Source organism: Salvelinus fontinalis, chromosome 17, assembly GCF_029448725.1.
Source record: "Salvelinus fontinalis isolate EN_2023a chromosome 17, ASM2944872v1, whole genome shotgun sequence".
NCBI classification, from domain to species: Eukaryota; Metazoa; Chordata; class Actinopteri; order Salmoniformes; family Salmonidae; genus Salvelinus; species Salvelinus fontinalis.
In genome coordinates this window covers 2,633,006-2,652,347 of record NC_074681.1, presented here as the reverse complement: position 1 = coordinate 2,652,347, position 19,342 = coordinate 2,633,006, and the positions used below count along the sequence as shown (strand labels likewise).

Below are 19,342 nucleotides of genomic sequence, written 5' to 3'. Positions count from 1 at the left end.
AACCAGTGGGTTTGGCGACGAGTATGAAGCGAGGGCCAGCCAACGAGAGTGTACAGGTCGCAGTGGTGGGTAGTATATGGGGCTTTGGTGACAAAACGGATGGCACTGTGATAGACTGCATCCAATTTATTGAGTAGGGTTTTGGAGGCTATTTTGTAAATGACATCACCGAAGTCGAGGATTGGTAGGATGGTCAGTTTTACAAGGGTATGTTTGGCAGCATGAGTAAAGGATGCTTTGTTGCGGAATAGGAAGCCAATTCTAGATTTGACTTTGGATTGGAGATGTTTGATGTGGGTCTGGAAGGAGAGTTTACAGTCTAACCAGACACCTAGGTATTTGTAGTTGTCCACATATTCTAAGTCAGAGCCGTCCAAAGTAGTGATGTTGGACAGGCGGGCAGGAGCAGGCAGCGATCGGTTGAAGAGCATGCATTTGGTTTTACTTGTATTTAAGAGCAGTTGGAGGCCACGGAAGGAGAGTTGTATGGCATTGAAGCTCGCCTGGAGGGTTGTTAACACAGTGTCAAAAGAAGGGCCAGAAGTATACAGAATAGTGTCGTCTGCGTAGAGGTGGATCAGAGAATCACCAGCAGCAAGAGCGACATCATTGATGTAAACAGAGAAGAGAGTCGGTCCAAGAATTGAACCCTGTGGCACCCCCATAGAGACTGCCAGAGGCCCGGACAACAGACCCTCCGATTTGACACACTGAACTCTATCAGAGAAGTAGTTGGTGAACCAGGCGAGGCAATCATTAGAGAAACCAAGGCTGTCGAGTCTGCCAATGAGGATGTGGTGATTGACAGAGTCAAAAGCCTTGGCCAGGTCAATGAATACGGCTGCACAGTATTGTTTCCTATCGATGGCGGTTACGATATCGTTTATGACCTTGAGCGTGGCTGAGGTGCACCCATGACCAGCTCTGAAACCAGATTGCATAGCGGAGAAGGTGTGGTGTGATTCGAAATGGTCGGTAATCTGTTTGTTGACTTGGCTTTCGAAGACCTTAGAAAGGCAGGGTAGGATAGATATAGGTCTGTAGCAGTTAGGGTCAAGGGTGTCCCCCCCTTTGAAGAGGGGGATAACCGCAGCTGCTTTCCAATCTTTGGGGATCTCAGACGACACGAAAGAGAGGTTGAAGAGGCTAGTAATAGGGGTGGCAACAATTTCAGCAGATAGTTTTAGAAAGAAAGGGTCCAGATTATCTAGCCCGGCTGATTTGTAAGGGTCCAGATTTTGCAGCTCATTAAGAACATCAGCTGACTGTATTTGGGAGAAAGAGAAATGGGGAAGGCTTGGGCGAGTAGCAGAGGGGAGGGCAGTGCTGTTGTCCGGGGTAGGGATAGCCAGGTGGAAAGCATGGCCAGCCGTAGAAAAATGCTTATTGAAATTCTCAATTATAGTGGATTTGTCGGTGGTGACAGTGTTTCCTATCTTCAGAGCGGTTGGAAGCTGGGAGGAGGTGTTCTTATTCTCCATGGACTTTACGGTGTCCCAGAACTTTTTTGTATTTGTGTTGCAGGAAGCACATTTCTGCTTGAAAAAGCTAGCCTTGGCTGTTCTAACTGCCTGTGTATATTGGTTTCTGGCTTCCCTGAAAAGTTGCATATCACGGGGGCTGTTCGATGCTAATGCAGAACGCCATAGGATGTTTTTCTGTTGGTTAAGGGCAGTCAGGTCAGGAGAGAACCAAGAGCTATATCTGTTACTGGTTCTAAATTTCTTGAATGGGGCATGCTTATTCAAGATGGTGAGGAAGGCATTTTTAAAAAATGACCAGGCATCCTCTACTGACGGGATGAGATCAATATCCTTCCAGGATACCCCGGCCAGGTCGATTAGGAAGGCCTGCTCGCTGAAGTGTTTCAGGGAGCGTTTGACAGTGATGAATGGAGGTCGTTTGACCGCTGACCCATTACGGATGCAGGCAATGAGGCAGTGATCGCTGAGATCTTGGTTGAAAACAGCAGAGGTGTATTTGGAGGGCAAGTTTGTTAGGATGATATCTATGAGGGTACCCGTGTTTACGGAATTGGGGAGGTACCTGGTAGGTTCATTGATAATTTGTGTGAGATTGAGGGCATCAAGCTTAGATTGTAGGGTGGCTGGGGTGTTGAGCATGTTCAAATTTAGGTCGCCTAGCAGCACGAGCTCTGAAGATAGATGGGGGGCAATCAGTTCACATATAGTGTCCAGAGCACAGCTGGGGGCAGAGGGTGGTCTATAGCAGGCGGCAACGGTGAGAGACTTGTTTTTAGAGAGGTGGATTTTTAAAAGTAGAAGTTCAAATTGTTTGGGAACAGACCTGGATAGTATAACAGAACTCTGCAGGCAGTCTTTGCAGTAGATTGCAACACCGCCCCCTTTGGCCGTTCTATCTTGTCTGAAAATATTGTAATTGGGGATAAAAATGTCTGAATTTTTGGTGGTCTTTCTAAGCCAGGATTCAGACACGGCTAAAACATCCGGGTTGGTAGAGTGTGCTAAAGCAGTGAACAAAACAAACTTAGGGAGGAGGCTTCTAATGTTAACATGCATGAAGCCAAGGCTATTACGGTTACAGAAGTCATCAAAAGAGAGCGCCTGGGGAATAGGAGTGGGGCCAGGTACTGCAGGGCCTGGATTCACCTCTACATCACCAGAGGAACAGAGGAGAAGTACGATAAGGGTACGGCTAAAAGCTATGAGAATTGGTCGCCTAGAGCTACTAGAGCAGAGAGTAAAAGGAAGTTTCTGGGGGCGATAAACTAGTTTAAAGGAATAATGTACAGACAAAGGTATGGTAGGATGTGAATACAGTGGAGGTAAACCTAGGTATTGAGTGATGATGAGAGAGATCTTGTCTCTAGAAACATCATTGAAACCAGGTGATGTCATCGCATATGTGGGTGGAAGAAGGCAAACCTTCTTGCCACAGCTCGCATTGATGTGCCATCCTGGATGAGCTGCACTACCTGAGCCACTTGTGTGGGTTGTAGACTCCGTCTCATGCTACCACTAGAGTGAGAGCACCGCCAGCATTCAGAAGTGACCAAAACATCAGCCAGGAAGCGTAGGAACTGAGAAGTGGTCTGTGGTCACTACCTGCAGAATCACTCCTTTATTGGGGGTGTCTTGCTAATTGCCTATAATTTCCACCTTTTGTCTATTCCATTTGCACAACAGCATGTGAAATTTATTGTCAATCAGTGTTGCTTCCTAAGTGGACAGTTTGATTTCACAGAAGTGTGATTGACTTGGAGTTACATTGTGTTGTTTAAGTGTTCCCTTTATTTTTTGAGCAGTGTATATTAAATAGGCTAGATATAGCCTACCATTTGTATTGTATATCTTTGCCTATTTGATCTGGTCACTAACAGGACTATGGTGCAATGCTGTAGGCCTATTTCAGAAACATCTAAACTGCTCTGCAGAACCAATAAGTTGCTCGTCTTGACTTTTGACCAATGACCAGTCATTAGCGTGCAAAATCAAGTGCACATATCCAAGTCAGTGACCAGAATTAGCTTGTTTCGTGTTCTCTAGTTTTGCCTGGCAAAAACAGTAGCCTACCTACATTTAATATTATCCATATAAAGAAGGCTACCACTTAGCAATCTGCTAGGGATGTATATTCGCCACAACAATAGGCAATTTCATTGATCATGTCCATTTTTTAAATATGCCTAGTTTGGGTGGGTTATAATTATATACAGTGTATTCGGAAAGTATTCAGACCCCTTTTTATATATATAATTATTTATTACAAAAAACACAAGGAAGGGGTAACATTAAAGTAATAAAACATGAAGGACGAACAGTACAGCATCAAGACACTATCAAACATGTATCAGTCTTTCTACAACAGAGCCATCCTTATGTGTGAGGGTGTCTACTACTACTATCAAACATGTATCAGTCTTTCAGAGCCATCCTTATGTGTGAGGGTGTCTACTACTACTATCAACCATGTATCAGTCTTTCAGAGCCATCCTTATGTGTGAGGGTGTCTACTACTACTATCAAACATGTATCAGTCTTTCTACAACAGAGCCGTCCTTATGTGTGAGGGTGTCTACTACTACTATCAACCATGTATCAGTCTTTCAGAGCCATCCTTATGTATGAGGGTGTCTACTACTACTATCAAACATGTATCAGTCTTTCTACAACAGAGCCATCCTTATGTGTGAGGGTGTCTACTACTACTATCAACCATGTATCAGTCTTTCAGAGCCATCCTTATGTGTCAGGGTGTCTACTACTACTATCAAACATGTATCAGTCTTTCAGAGCCATCCTTATGTATGAGGGTGTCTACTACTACTATCAAACATGTATCAGTCTTTCTACAACAGAGCCATCCTTATGTGTGAGGGTATCTACTACTACTATCAAACATGGATCAGTCTTTCAGAGCCATCCTTATGTGTGAGGGTATCTACTACTACTATCAAACATGGATCAGTCTTTCAGAGCCATCCTTATGTGTGAGGGTGTCTACTAGTACTATCAAACATGTATCAGTCTTTCTACAACAGAGCCATCCTTATGTGTGAGGGTGTCTACTACTACTATCAAACATGTATCAGTCTTTCTACAACAGAGCCATCCTTATGTGTGAGGGTGTCTACTACTACTATCAAACATGTATCAGTCTTTCAGAGCCATCCTTATGTGTGAGGGTGTCTACTACTACTATCAAACATGTATCAGTCTTTCAGAGCCATCCTTATGTGTGAGGGTGCGTGTGCATGATATATATTATATTACTATGTCATAGTTTCCTTTTTCATGATCACAATCTTGCGAAGCCCAAACCCTCCAAGATCCCCCACAGTTCCCCAATAGCTGGCTCACAGTTCCCCAATAGCTGGCTCACAGTTCCCCAATTGCTGTCCCACAGTTCCCCAATTGCTGTCCCACAGTTCCCCAATAGCTGTCCCTCAACCAATCAGAAAAAAAGTAAAAGACAGAAGAAAACAGAAAACAATGCAAAAAAAAATAAAAAATAAAATTAATTTAAAACAAAGGACATCAAGAACAACTGAAATCATAACAGCAATGCCTACTTTATATGTTAGTGTACATGTCTGGCACTATTACATGTATGTGTGTGTTCTTTTATGTGTTTATTTGAATGAGAGTGTGTGTATATGCATGTGTACAAACACCTGCACAGCATCAGCCTCAGGCAAACAGGCATTAGTTGTAATAACACTGCCACTTAGTGTTCATTCAAATGTACTTTTTTTCTCCTTTATCTTTTGACCATCATTCTCTCTCTCACACAGCAACTCCAATCCCACTTGTCTCCAATTCCACATACCAACCCTCAGCTTCCCTCAGCCCCTCCCATCTATCTCTGCTGGCCACCCACTTCGTGTTTCTACGCAACACATATCTGTCAACTATGCGATGATGTTTAACGTACAATTTCAATCTATCTAATCGAATCTACAGATTGCGTGTTTAAGATAAATACTTTTACTAACAGTGTTAGTAATTGACTGACCCGGTCTCTCCAGATTCAGACCCCTTTACTTTTCCCACATTTTGTTACATTACAGCCTTGTTCTAAAATGGATTCCTCCCCCCAACCCCCTCAATCTACAGACAAAATCCCACAATGACAAAGCGAAAACAGGGTTAGACAGTTTTGCAAATTTATTAAAAATAAAAAACATTAATACTTTATTTACGTAAGTATTCAGACCCTTTGCTATGAGACTCGAAATTGAGCTCAGGTGCATCCTGCTTCCATTGATCATCCTTGATGATGTTTCTACAACTTGATTGGAGTCCATATGTGGTAAATTAAATTGATTGAACATGATTTGGAAAGGCACACACCTGTCTATATAAGTTCCCACAGTTTTTTTTTTTTTTTTCCCCTTGGGGGGGTGGATCAGCTTAATATTGCGGAAAGAATGTTGCTTCCAATGTAATTGTCTGCATCATTTCCAATCCCCCATATTTTTTGGGGTAAATATATATATCCATTCACGTATGCATACATATACACATATATACATACACATACCTACATAGACATACATACTTTTTTTTAAAGAGTACACCTTTATTATTATTCCCCGCAAACCCTACCACCGATCCCCCAATTGGAGTAAACTGATAAACATTTCTGTTTTTACCTTCAATTTATACATCGTATACACATTTTACAGACACAGTCTACTTTATAATAGTTCTCTCTTGTTTGTTCTTAGTCCTTCCTCTATTTCTGTTGTCCATCCAGTTTGATTTCCACTTGTAACTGTGCTATTTCACAATAGCTCCGCACCTATACACATTTCACAGATCCCGTATGCCCTACATTGTTTATCTTGTTATTAGTCCCACCCTTCAGCTCCACTCAACCTTTCCCATCTATCTTCCAACATCATCCATTTCAGATTTTTATTTGCCATATATTTTTCAACTGTGCTGTGATGCTTCACAAAAGATTTGAATCTTCCTATTCTCATAGCTTCCACGGATTGTAAATTAAAAATAAACATTTTTGCTAAAATATTTATTATATTATTGATTGATTGACTATGGCTTTTCAGATCCCCCAGTATTGCTATCTGTAGCGTTAGTTCTACGCAAATGTTGCAATTCTTTAACCATTCCTGGACCTGTGACCAAAAATGAGCTACATGCGGACAATACCAAAATAAATGGTCTAATGACTCTGCCTCCTCACAGCAGAATCTACAGAGCTGGGAAGATTGTATCCCCCATATATATAACATTCTATTAGTTGCAAGAATTTTGTACAATAATTTAAATTGAAAAATTCGAAGTTTTGAATCCGGCGTTGTTTTGCGTATCAATTCATAAACCATGTGCCATGGAATGGGTACATCGAAAATCTCTTCCCAACTATTTTGCAATTTATATGGCATAGCTGTAAGTTTTTTGGTCCTTAAATGAAATTGGTATATGTTTTTATTTATCACACTTTTCTTTAACCATTTATGTTCTTTAATATAAGGCCGACATACAAGTTCCTTACTTTTATCCCCTTCCACCTGCCTCTTCCATTTTTGTGGTAATGCTGCAATTAATTGGTTGTAAGTTCCCACAGTTGACATTGCATGTCCGAGCAAAAAAACAAAATCATGAGGTCGAAAGGAATTGTCCTAGAGTTCCGAGACAGGATTGTGTCGAGGAACAGATCTGGGGAAGAATACCTAAACATTTCTGCAGCATTGAAGGTCCCCAAGAAAACTTTGTCGTCCAACATTCTTAAAATGGAAGAAGTTTGGAACCACCAAGTCTCTTCTTAGAGCTAGCCGCCCAGCTAAACTGAGCAATCGGGGGAGAAGGGCCTTGGTCAGGGAGGCCTGACAGAGCTCCAGAGTTCCTCTGTGGTGATGGGAGAACCTTCCAAAAGGACAACCAAGTCTGCAGCACTCCACCAATCAGGCATTTATGGTTGAGTGGCCAGATGGAAGCCAGTCCTCAGTAAAAGGCATATAACAGCACGCTTGAAGTTTGCCAAAAGGCGCCTAAAAGACTCTCAGAACATGAGAAACAAAACACAGTGGTGGTACTGGCCACAGGCGCCTAAGCAATGGAGAAAAAGGAGCAGCTGCATCTCCAATTTCAAAATAGGGGTGTAAAAGTATGTTTTTGGATCCCCACTTTTTTACCAGAAAAGTATCATAATCCATTGGGTAATGTCTCACTTTCAGTGATGAGTAATGTTTTGAGCTAGTCTGTATTAAAATAGATATGTCCATTTTATATAATCATTAATAACAGATCACATGTTGCACCCCCTCTGTGGTTTTGCCCACTGAAAAGTTTTACTTCAGTCCCTCACGCCACTGTTTTGGTTCAGTGCAGATAGAAAGCACTAGTTACACCACTGGTGTTTAAAATGAAAAGGCACCTGACAAAGAAAATTGTTTATCTGTTCTGTTGTGCTGTTACATTTGTATCGTTGTTTCATTTCACCGACAAGCACTTTGGCCTTGGTAGCGGCAGGTGAGCCAAACTTGCTTCGTTAGAAGATTGCGACCATATGCTCACACATCGATCATGGTGAAGCGGTACCTTTCATAGCAGACTACCATCAGGACCATTGAGAAAAATCCTGTGAAGTTGTAGTACTCGCTGCTTGAGATTGCCGGAGCTCGGACGCGAATAGGGGGAATACTTTCAGTCGAAAGCTCCTGCACGAAAACTGATGATTCAAACGATCCCCAAACTCTCTGGCAAGAAGTTCCCAAAATCCTCCTTCAGGACATGCCGGATAGCCTGGCACACTTCTGTGAAGATGGCACAAACTGTGGAGATTCCTAGCTTATAACTCGCAGCAATACTTTTCTGTGTGCTGCCACTCGCCCAAAAAAAAGGAATGATCACAGACAGCCTTTGTGCAGCACTTACGGGCAAGCTGTGAGTTCTCTTTCGTACGAGAGGTAAGGTGGCAAGCCGCTGAAACAAGTCGTCCAATCTGCCAAAAGACATCTGAAAGTATTGAAAATGTCTTTCCTCGACAATGCTTCGCATCGGTTGGACAAGTTACGTGTCTTCTCCATCGTCCCCTCATAGTTTTCAGTGGACGAACTATTTTCTCAGCGTTTGTTTTCTTTCCCGTCTTCTCCTCTTGATTAGTAAGAGCAATTCAAGGTCTTGCTGTTCCAAGTTCGAGCAATTGCAATTCATAGAGAGACATGTTTGCTTCTGCCGCGAAAAAATGCATCGTAAAGCATAGAACACCAGACGTGTACGTATGTAGCTAGCTAGCATTTGTAATCAAAAAGGCATAAAACACCAGATCCGGAAGTTTCAAAATGTCGTCACTGACTCCAGTCAAAGAGTGCCTCGGACCCTCTTGCTTGGTAAACTACTCTGGTTCCCCAAGCCCCTTACTGTATATGGGTCTTTCTATAAATAAAAAAGGGTCCAATGTTGGATCAACATTACAAAATGGTTTGAAAATAAAATAAAAAGGATTTAGCTCACTGTAAAAATAAAACACAAAACATAGGACTATACATCCTTTAAGCAGGGCTCATACAAACATTGGCAAGACAAATGTTGCACTCATGAGCAAAAGACGTTGAAAAGACATTGAAAATACGTATTTTGTGTGCTCACTTGAGTCTTGTAAATAGAAGTCTCTGCTTTGATCTAGTAAACATTCTTTACAGTCTTTATGCCAACAACGAAAATTCACACTCTCTGAAGACTGTGCGCCGGAGGCTTTCCAGGTCAACTGCACATGTGAAATGGAAGAAGCAGATCCTTTCACCTCCACTGGCTGTGGTGATCTTCAGAAACTCCTTCACTATGAAGTGTTTTGCCCTCGAGACACGAAGATCCTCCCCTGGTTCGGATGTTTGAGGTGTAGTATAGTGTGCAAACTCTGGGAAATAGTCCTCAATTTTAGATTTCCCAGCCAAAACCTTCTCAGCTAGAAGGTCCTGTTTGTTCAGGAAGAGGAAGACGGGACTGCCTAACAGCCACCTGTAGTTCCAGATGATCTTGAACAGGTGTAGTGCCTCATGAAGTCTGTTGGTCTCGTTGTCTTCCCGGCTCACCATATCGTAGCTGCTGCTGTCCACCACAAAAATAATGGCAGTAACATTTGAAAATTGCTGTAACCACTTCCTCATGCTTTCTTTCCTTTGACCTTTAACAGTAAAAAAATGGCAAATGATACCGTCCTGTTGGCAATGTGTCTCTAAACATCGTTGTTTTGATATTGGAAAACGCGCTTTCGCCTCTTCGGGGCATTTTACATGCAAATATCTCATCTGTTCGACTATCGTTTTTTTCCCAGATTCATCTGCTCCTAATACTAGTAACCGTTTACTTCTTAGGTAAATCTTTTTATCTTTTTCAATCTGTTTATCGATCCTTTTTGCTGCCCGCCTTGCCTTTTCCTTACTATGCTGGTCTCGGTGCTTATCGTCAAGAACATAAGCAGCCATTTTCCCGGAAACCCAATGATAGAAATGTAGTATATAAATAATACTAGATTCCTAGACTTCTTTAATATATGAACAAACAAAAAAAACGAGTATTCTTCAAAGTCTCCAGTCTATGAGAAAGACAAAGTGTTACACTAGACTAGCCTGTCCCCTATATAAAATCACCCGGAGCCCTAGACGGTGGCAGAAGTTATCGCAAAAACATCGCAGTTAAAAAAAAAGGCGTAAACTATTTTATTCAATTTTCTTGAGCGACTCACCACCACTGCGAAACGATAAAAAAAACAATTGAAGGGAGACTTCCTTATTCAGCCGAATCGAATGTCCTATTGTAGCGTAACTTCAGGAATTGTCCTTCAGCTTCCTTATTCAGCCGAATCGAATGTCTTGTGAATCGAACTTCAAATACAGGGTTTGTCCATTCCCCTCCTCGGAGGTTGTTTGCTTTGTGGTTGCCTAGAAGCAGCATTTTTGTTTCAGAATATGAAGAGGTTATGGTTCAAAGTCCCACTTGCTCTAATATCGAGGCAGTACTTGTCTTACACAAGTTTTTATTTCAATTTATTAAGTAGCCTACGCTGACAGCCTGGTCTCATATACTAGACGTAACATAGTAAAAGTAAATCCGAGACACTGAAATGAGTATGATATGTTATATTTAATATAATTACATAAGACAGAATGTTGCTTGAGACAAAAGTAGGGTGGTTGATTGGGTGTATAACACAAATGTCTAGCAACCCAAACGTTTGTGTTCAAATCTCATCATGGAAAACTTTTGCATTTTAGCTAACTACCAACTTTGTAACTACTTACTACTTTTTATAGCTACTTTACAACTACTTTGCATGTTAGCATGTTAGCATAACCTTAACCCGGATTTAACACCTAGCCAAAAATTGGAATTCGTAACATATGATACATTTGCAAATTAGTTACATATTATACGAATTGCAATTCGTAATATATATTGTATGATTTGCAATTCGTAACGTATAAGAATTGTAATTCGTATCATAAGAAATGGATGATGGACATCCCAAATTCAATACATACCATACGAATCATAATATACAGAATAGAGGTCGACCGATTATGATTTTTCAACACCGATACAGATACCGATTATTGAAGGACCAAAAAAAGCCGATACCGATTAATCAGCCGATTAATTTTTACTTAAATTTGTAATAATGACAATTACAACAATACTGAATGAACACTTATTTTAACTTAATATAATACATCAATAAAATCAATTTAGCCTCAAATAAATAATGAAACATGTTCAATTTGGTTAAAATAATGCAAAAACAAAGTGTTGGAAAGTAAAAGTGCAATATGTGCCATGTAAGAAAGCTAACGTTTAAGTTCCTTGCTAAGAACATGAGAACATATGAAAGTTGGTGGTTCCTTTTAACATGAGTCTTCAATATTCCCAGGTAAGAAGTTTTAGGTTGTAGTTATTATAGGAATTATAGGACTATTTCTCTCTATACCATTTGTATTTCATTAACCTTTGACTATTGTATGTTCTTATAGGCACTTTAGTATTGCCAGTGTAACAGTTTAGGTTCCGTCCCTCTCCTCGCTCCTACCTGGGCTCGAACCAGGAACACATCGACAACAGCCACCCTCGAAGCAGCGTTACCCATGCAGAGCAAGGGGAACAACTACTCCAAGTCTCAGAGCGAGTGACGTTTGAAACGCTATTAGCGCGCACCCCGCTAACTAGCTAGCCATTTCACATCGGTTACACCAGCCTCATCTCGGGAGTTGATAGGCTTGAAGTCATAAACAGCTCAATGCTTATGCTTGAAGCATTGCGAAGAGTTTCTGGCAAAACGCACGAATGTGCTGTTTGAATGAATGCTTACGAGCCTGCTGGTGCCTACCATCGCTCAGTCAGACTGCTCTATCAAATCTTTGACTTAGTTATAACATAATAACACGCAGAAATACGAGCCTTAGGTCATTAATATGGTCGAATCCGGAAACTATCATCTCGAAAACAAGACGTTTATTCTTTCAGTGAAATACGGAACCGTTCCGTATTTTATCTAATGGGTGGCATCCATAAGTCTAAATATTCCGGTTACATTGCACAACCTTCAATGTTATGTCATAATTACATAAAATTCTGTCAAATTAGGCGACACAAACTGTTGCATATACACTGACTCTGCGTGCAATGAAGGCAAGAGAAGTGACACAATTTCACCTGGTTAATATTACCTGCTAACCTGGATTTTTTTTAGCTAAATATGCAGGTTTAAAAATATACTTTTGTGTATTGATTTTAAGAAAGGCATTGATGCTTATGGTTAGGTACACATTGGAGCAACGATACGCACCGCATCGATTATATGCAACGCAGGACATGCTAGATAAACTAGTAATATCATCAACCATGTGTAGTTAACTAGTGATTATGATTGATTGATTGTTTTTTATAAGATAAGTTTAATGCTAGCTAGCAACTTACCTTGGCTTCTACTGCATTCGCGTAACAGGCAGGCTCCTCGTGGAGTGCAATGTAATCAGGTGGTTAGAGTGCTGGACTAGTTAACTGTATGGTTGCAAGATCGAATCCCCGAGCTGACAAGGTACAAATCTGTCGTTCTGCCCCTGAACGAGGTAGTTAACCCACCGTTCCTAGGCCGTCATTGAAAATAAGAATGTGTTCTTAACTGATTTGCCTAGTTAAATAAAGATTAAATAAAGGTGTAAAAAAATATATATATTTTTTTTTAATCGGCCAAATCGGTGTCCAAAAATACAGATTTCCGATTGTTATGAAAACTTGAAATCGTCCCTAATTAATTGGCCATTCCGATTAATCGGTCAACCTCTATTACAGAATCATACTAATTGTAGTGTACCGTATTTACATTGACTATCTTACATCTACCCCTGAGTCCAGGTTGATGCAGAGAACCCATCAATAACCCAACATTCTCTGGTCCACATTAGGGAAAACCCACACAACCTGTTGATTTATAGGGGAGAGTTGGGTATTCTGTGACCCACGGAGGCCTACATTTTCCATCACTGTGAAAAGGACATATTTTGTAGCTTTTGTATTGACATCTACAGTATATATGCCACTCTGTAAACACAGAAACCTTGATGTTATCTGAGTTACTGACTGCTGTATACGGAACGTGCCAGGATGATAGATATGACATACCGATTCAGCTGATGATATAGCAAACAAGTTACAACTCTTGTTTTTTGGAATTCGGTGTCACATTTCCTTTTTTGGAGGCCGAAATGTAACTAAAACGTTGCTCTCCACAGCTCCAGGGTTAAAACTAGAATTCATACTATTGCATGTTAATCAAAAACGGTCAATAGCTTCTCATGCAAGTATTATGGGATGGGGTAATCTCAAACCAAGTTGACTTTGTTGAGAGACCTCATCTCTCCAATCCATGCCGACTAGTTCCAATCTATTTTCTATTACTTTTAATTCACTTTACACAAAAATACAGGAATCTTCAATATCTTCCACCCCATTGGACAAAACCAACTGTTATTGGTTCAGGGACCTTGCCTCTACAATCCACAGAAATTACTTTCGTGCTTTTTGACATTGTACATTTTTTTATAATTTTTTATTGAATTGACATTTAAATACTTCCTTAAAACTTCAATAGCTACCTTCCCATAATAATTGCATGAAAACAACCAACTGTTATTGGCATGGAATGTTCACTTTAAATCAACATCTTCGGGATGGTTTCCTTTTCATTTTCGTAAACAAGGGTAGCAGGCAAGCTAGTTGAGTTTAATAGGACTATAGCGCCATCTGTTGAGCAGGAGGAGTACAGAGGTATACTGGCTGTCAAGTTGTGTGTGCTGCTGACGTCAAGCCTACAATATGTTGGTATGTGGAAGTGTGTGTCTGTGTGTGTGTGTGTGTGTCTGTGTGTCTGTGTGTCTGTGTGTGTGTGTGTGTGTGTGTGTGTGTGTGTGTGTGTGTGTGTGTGTGTGTGTGTGTGTGTGTGTGTGTGTGTGTGTGTGTGTGTGTGTGTGTGTGTGTGTGTGTGTGTGTGTGTGTGTGTGTGTGTGTGTGTGTGTGTATGCAGATGTCCAAGATGAGGACCCCATCTGGCCTTTGCTTCATCAACTTTTTATTTCCATAATTGTTACAAGGTACAACCGGGTAATAGTTCTGAAACAAACAACAACTGTAGTGACCTTTAACCCTCACTACAATACACTCTTAGAAAAAATGGTTCCAAAAGGTTTCTTTAGTTGTCCCCATTGGAGAACCGTTTTTGGTTCCATGCAGAACCCTTTCGGGTTCCATGTAGAACACTCTGTGGAAATGGGGAACGATTAAATTAAACAGAATACATCCAATATAAATGGGAACAAAGATACATTATATACAGGGTTTCAAACATCTATCAAACATCAATGAAACACATTTTGTCCAAGCCATTTATAGTACAATATTACTGGGAATGGGAATGAGAGGGCTACTGAGTGTTGGAAAGGGATCACGGCAGTGATTGAATGAGGGTATGAGGCGTGAGCTGAGGTGTTCAGAGGCTTGACCAGTGCAGGACAGGATTTTACTGGGCAGACAAAAAACAATAACACAAGATACTACACAGTTAGACAACAGAGCTAAGAACGAGGTAGTCCAAGCAAGGAGTAAAATCATTGACGTGTAATAATGTGATTGTGTTTGTGATTGACTCTACATACAGTAATGAGAGAAAATTGATTGGGGTGCTCACAGAGCTCGGAGAGCTGGCTTCAGTTCATGAGACCTGGCTTCAGTTCATGAGACCTGGCTTCAGTTCATGAGACCTGGTTTCAGTTCATGAGACCTGGCTTCAGTTCACGAGACCTGGCTTCAGTTCATGTCAGGAGAGAGTTGACAATGGTAGTGGAGTAGTCATCACCTCGTAATCAGGTAACAGGAGGGGACTTAGCTGTAAATACAAATAGCAGATACATTCCATTAAAGCTGCGCCATCGTAGGTTTGGACAACAAGTTTCTCTATGAACTTAAACTCAGACATCTCAAAATTCATAAAGTCGAACACAGACTGCGCATCTCGCCCACTTGACACATCAAAGTATTCCAAGAAACGTTCCTGAAAAAAGCCCTGATCATCCACATACCTGACGATAACTGAAGCAGAATGGTGGCACCATAGGCCCCAGAGCAGTGTGGCAATGTTTACCCCCTAGGGCCTGGAGTTTTTCCTTATATGTTAACCTAACTAGCAAAACTATGGACCCTATAAGGTATGACAGTGATTCATCAGTTGTAAAAAGGTTTCATATGGGACCAGTTTCCCTAATCAGGTCACATGGTTTTAAAAAAAACTCCTGGTCCTGAGCGGGGATGAACCCCCTGTCAAACTGCAGCTACTTTATATCTGTTCATATAAATTATATTTAGACCGGATTAGGTGGGGGATTTCCTCTACCCAGACACAGACAACAGAACTCACAGGGCTGAGCTTGCTTTATGCATGTTTGCATCATGCAGGCCTATGCAACTGTAGGCCTTATCAAACATTTACTCACATCTGTCATCACTATTATGTTGATTCATTAATTCCAGTGAATCATTTTGGATTAAAAACGTATAGGCAGCCTAGCCAGCCCAATTTTAAATATAAACTACATTTGATCACATTCACATTTTCTCCTGACAAATAAATGGACTATAAATAGATAACGTTACCAATTAGTTTACCCTGACCAGATGGACAAGGCGCATAGGATGTAATGCTATGCAGCTGCTCTTATTAGTAGCCTACAGTTGATCAGACTGAAAAATGGCCTAATTTTCACCCCATACAGCATGTTAGATTTCTAATGTTTAGGTGTAGAGTTTTTTGCTTGGGTCTGTCCGGAGTGATTACATGTTATCATCTTTGCTAAATAAATACTGGAGGGAAGTGGAAAGCCTACTTGAGCGCACGCGGGGGGAAAAATGCGTTGCGTCAACCTCTCTCTTTAATCTACATTTTAATGGATGATACGATGGCAGCTAATCAAATCATTCGGAAAAGACAGTCTAAAGTTCGATATGTGGGTATTTATATGTGACCTGCTTTTGTTTTGCCGTTTAGCTAAACGATCGAAGTTCTTCAGGTCACTGTACCCACCTTTCCACCAAGCCTGAGACTTTCCAAAAAAACAAGCAAGGCCAGCAATACAGGCGGCTGGACGAAAGGCTCCCTGTTAACCAGCTATACTTTTGATACAAGTTGAAATTGAACGCACTCACCTTATCATCCTCGTGAAACTGATCTCAGGCAGAGGTCGACCCTCACTTTTAATTTGCACCTTTTCCGTGTACCCCAAAGAATGAAGGGGGTTTTCAACATAGAACCCCCATAATGCTCTGTGGCACAATCCCAATACAACACACTAGGTTCATTATCTGATCCTAATTCTATGATTGGATGGACAACATGTCCGTTCATACTGCTAAAGCTGTGATTGTTTGGAGGACATCCTCCGGTAGTGGTCATAATTACCATAAACACAACTTTTCAAAAGTTTGGGGTCACTTAGAAATGTCTTTGTTTTTGAAAGAAAAGCTACTTTTTTGTCCATTAAAATTAGAAATACAGTGTAGACATTGTTCATGTTAATGTTATAAATGAATACTGTAGCTGGAAACGGCAGATTTTTAAAGGAATATCTACATAGGCGTACAGAGGCCCATTATCAGCAACCATCACTCCTGTGTTCCAATGGCACGTTGAGTTAGCTAATCCAAGTTTATCATTTTAAAAGGCTGAATGATCACTAGAAAACCCTTTTGCAATTATGTTAGCACAGCTGAAAACTGTTTTCCTGATTAAATAAGTGATAAAACTGTCCTTCTTTAGAATAGTTGAGTATCTGGAGCATCAGCATTTGTGGGTTCGATTACAGGCTCAAAATGGCCAGAAACAAAGACCTTTCTTCTGAAACTCGTCAGTCTATTCTTGTTCTGAGAAATGAAGGATATTCCATGGGAGAAATTGCCAAGAAACTGAAGATCTGGTACAACACTAATCTAAACCCATAATAGATAAGAATCTGGGTTTGTTTTTGCTGTTTTTTGTTTACACTAGCAAAGTGCAAAGAAATGTTAGTTCAGGTTCGGGGTGCGTTCCCGCTTGAATTTGGCTAAAAGGGCAGTGAATATGTTCGTACTTTAAGAAGTTGTTATAGAGCTCCTGTGTGTATCAGACACACCGTGTTTTCTCTTAGAGATGATTCTGAACTGAAGACACGTGTAACCACGTTAAGTCTTAACCTATTGGCGATAGTCATTCACTCTGTCTCATATTGCAATGCATGCTATTTCTCAAAGGGTGTGAATCATTTCTGAAGGTAATGTATGCTATTTCTCAAAGGGTGTGAATCATTTCTGAAGGTAATGTATGCTATTTCTCAAAGGGTGTGAATATTTTCTGAAGGCCCTGTTTGCTATTTGTCAAGAGGTGTGAATAATTTCTGAAGGCCCTGTTTGCTATTTGTCAACGGGTGTGAATAATTTCTGAATGCACTTTATGCTATTTGTAGTGTGAATATAATCACCTATAGACCTACAATTATGAACGTATAGTCAATCAAATAATTACTCTGTAAAACGAGGAATGCATTTACTCAATTCAACGAATAGGATGTATTATTCACAAAATAATTGACACTCAAACAATTACAGTGTACATGAAATACATGATACAATGCATTCAGAAAGTATTCACACTCCTTGACAAATAGTATACAGTGCCTTCAGAAATCAAAGGGGCTATTTCTGTTTTGTTTTTTAAATACATTTGCAAACATTTCTATAACCCTGTATGCACTTTGTCACTTTTGGTATTGTGTGTAGATTGCTAAGAATGTATTTGTTTAGGAATCGATTTTTAGAATAAGGCTGTAATGTAACAAAATGTGGAAAAAGTGAAGGGGTCTGAATACTTTCTGAATGCACTCTAGTAACTCCATGCTGCAGTAGTTCGTATCTCTACATTTTCTGCTTCAGTGTCTTTTTATTTGTAAACCGAAAGTTATGTGGAAGGTAGTACACAACGTTGTCGAGATACGTCGAGTTTCCTTGTCGGCCTACCAAAGGAAAGCATCTGAAAACGAAAATGATTATTATGTAATTTGAGTGACAGAAATCCAATGTTTATATAAAATGTCTGCCTTTCCCCCACTATATTTTAACAGTTTAAAAACTACATTTAGTCATCAAATCAATGTTGTCTATGTTGTTTCATGTAGTCTCAATAGGTGTCTGCAGCTTCACCATTGCACCACAATATAGCAGGGGATGTAAAGTCATAACACATATGTTTGTCCAGCAGCGGACTATGATCGATCAACCTGCAGGTGCCCGGTCCGCCACAAGGAATCCCTAGAGCCTTGGCTCAAGTCCCCCCGGCCAAACCCTCCCCTAACGCGGACGACACTGGGCCAATTGTGCATCGACCTATGGGACTCCCGATCACAGCTGGTTGTGATACAGCCCGGGATCGAACCCAGGTCTGTGGTGATGCCGCTAGCACCGCAATGCAGTGTCTTAGACCGCTGCGCCACTCGGGAGGCTGCAAACACTTTCTGGTAGGCTTAAATTAAAGATATGGTAAAGAGGAGTGGCAATATCGTCCACTATTAACCTCAGTAATTTTCCATCCAAGTTGTCAGACCCCGATGGCTTGTTATTGTTGATAGACAACAATACTTTTTTCACCTCTTCCACACATTTACTTTACGGAAATCAAAATTACAATGCTTGAATTTCATAATATGGATGTGTAGTGTCAGCGTTTGTTGCTGGCATATCATGCCTAAGTTTGCTAAAGTATTTGTATCATTAATCTTTGTTTCATAGTGTAGTTTCTTCTTTTTTAAATTCAGTTTAGTCACATGATTTCTCAATTTGCAGTACGTTTGCCAATCGGTTGGGCTGCTAGACTTATTTGCCTCATCCCTTTTGCCTCATCCCTCTCAACCATACAATTTTTAAATTCCTCATCACTCCAAGGGGATTTAACAGTTTTTACAGTCATTTTCTTAATGGGTGCATGCTTATTAGTAACTGGAATAAACAATTTTATAAATGTGAATAAGTGCAGCGTCTGGTTTCTCCTCATTACACACCACAGACCAGCAAATATTATTTACATCAACAACATATGAATCACTACAAAACTTATTGTATGACCTCTTATACACTATATTAGGAAAATATACCTGTCTGTTGATATCACATACATTATCAAGCATTTCACACATATTATCCAGATACTGACTGTTAGCACTTGGTGGTCTATAGCAACTTCCCACCAGAATGGGCTTTAGGTGAGGCAGATGAACCTGTAGTCATATTACATGCAGCCACACTTAGAAAAAAATCGTTCCAATGGG

At 40.5% G+C, this 19,342-nt stretch overlaps 1 protein-coding gene across 1 annotated transcript; it reads right to left on the bottom strand.

Annotated features, from left to right (window-relative positions):
* Window positions 1–5,623: 5,623 nt before the first annotated feature.
* Window positions 5,624–10,517, bottom strand: LOC129813566 (guanine nucleotide-binding protein G(s) subunit alpha-like). The gene has a single exon (XM_055865881.1). The coding sequence runs from the start codon at window positions 9,932–9,934 to the stop codon at window positions 9,155–9,157; it is 780 nt and encodes a 259-aa protein (XP_055721856.1). The 5' UTR covers window positions 9,935–10,517; the 3' UTR covers window positions 5,624–9,154.
* Window positions 10,518–19,342: the final 8,825 nt, after the last annotated feature.

Coding starts and splice junctions, on each gene's coding strand:
- LOC129813566 (XM_055865881.1), bottom strand. CDS start 9,934: ATGGCTGCTTATGTTCTTGACGATAAGCACCGAGACCAGCATAGTAAG.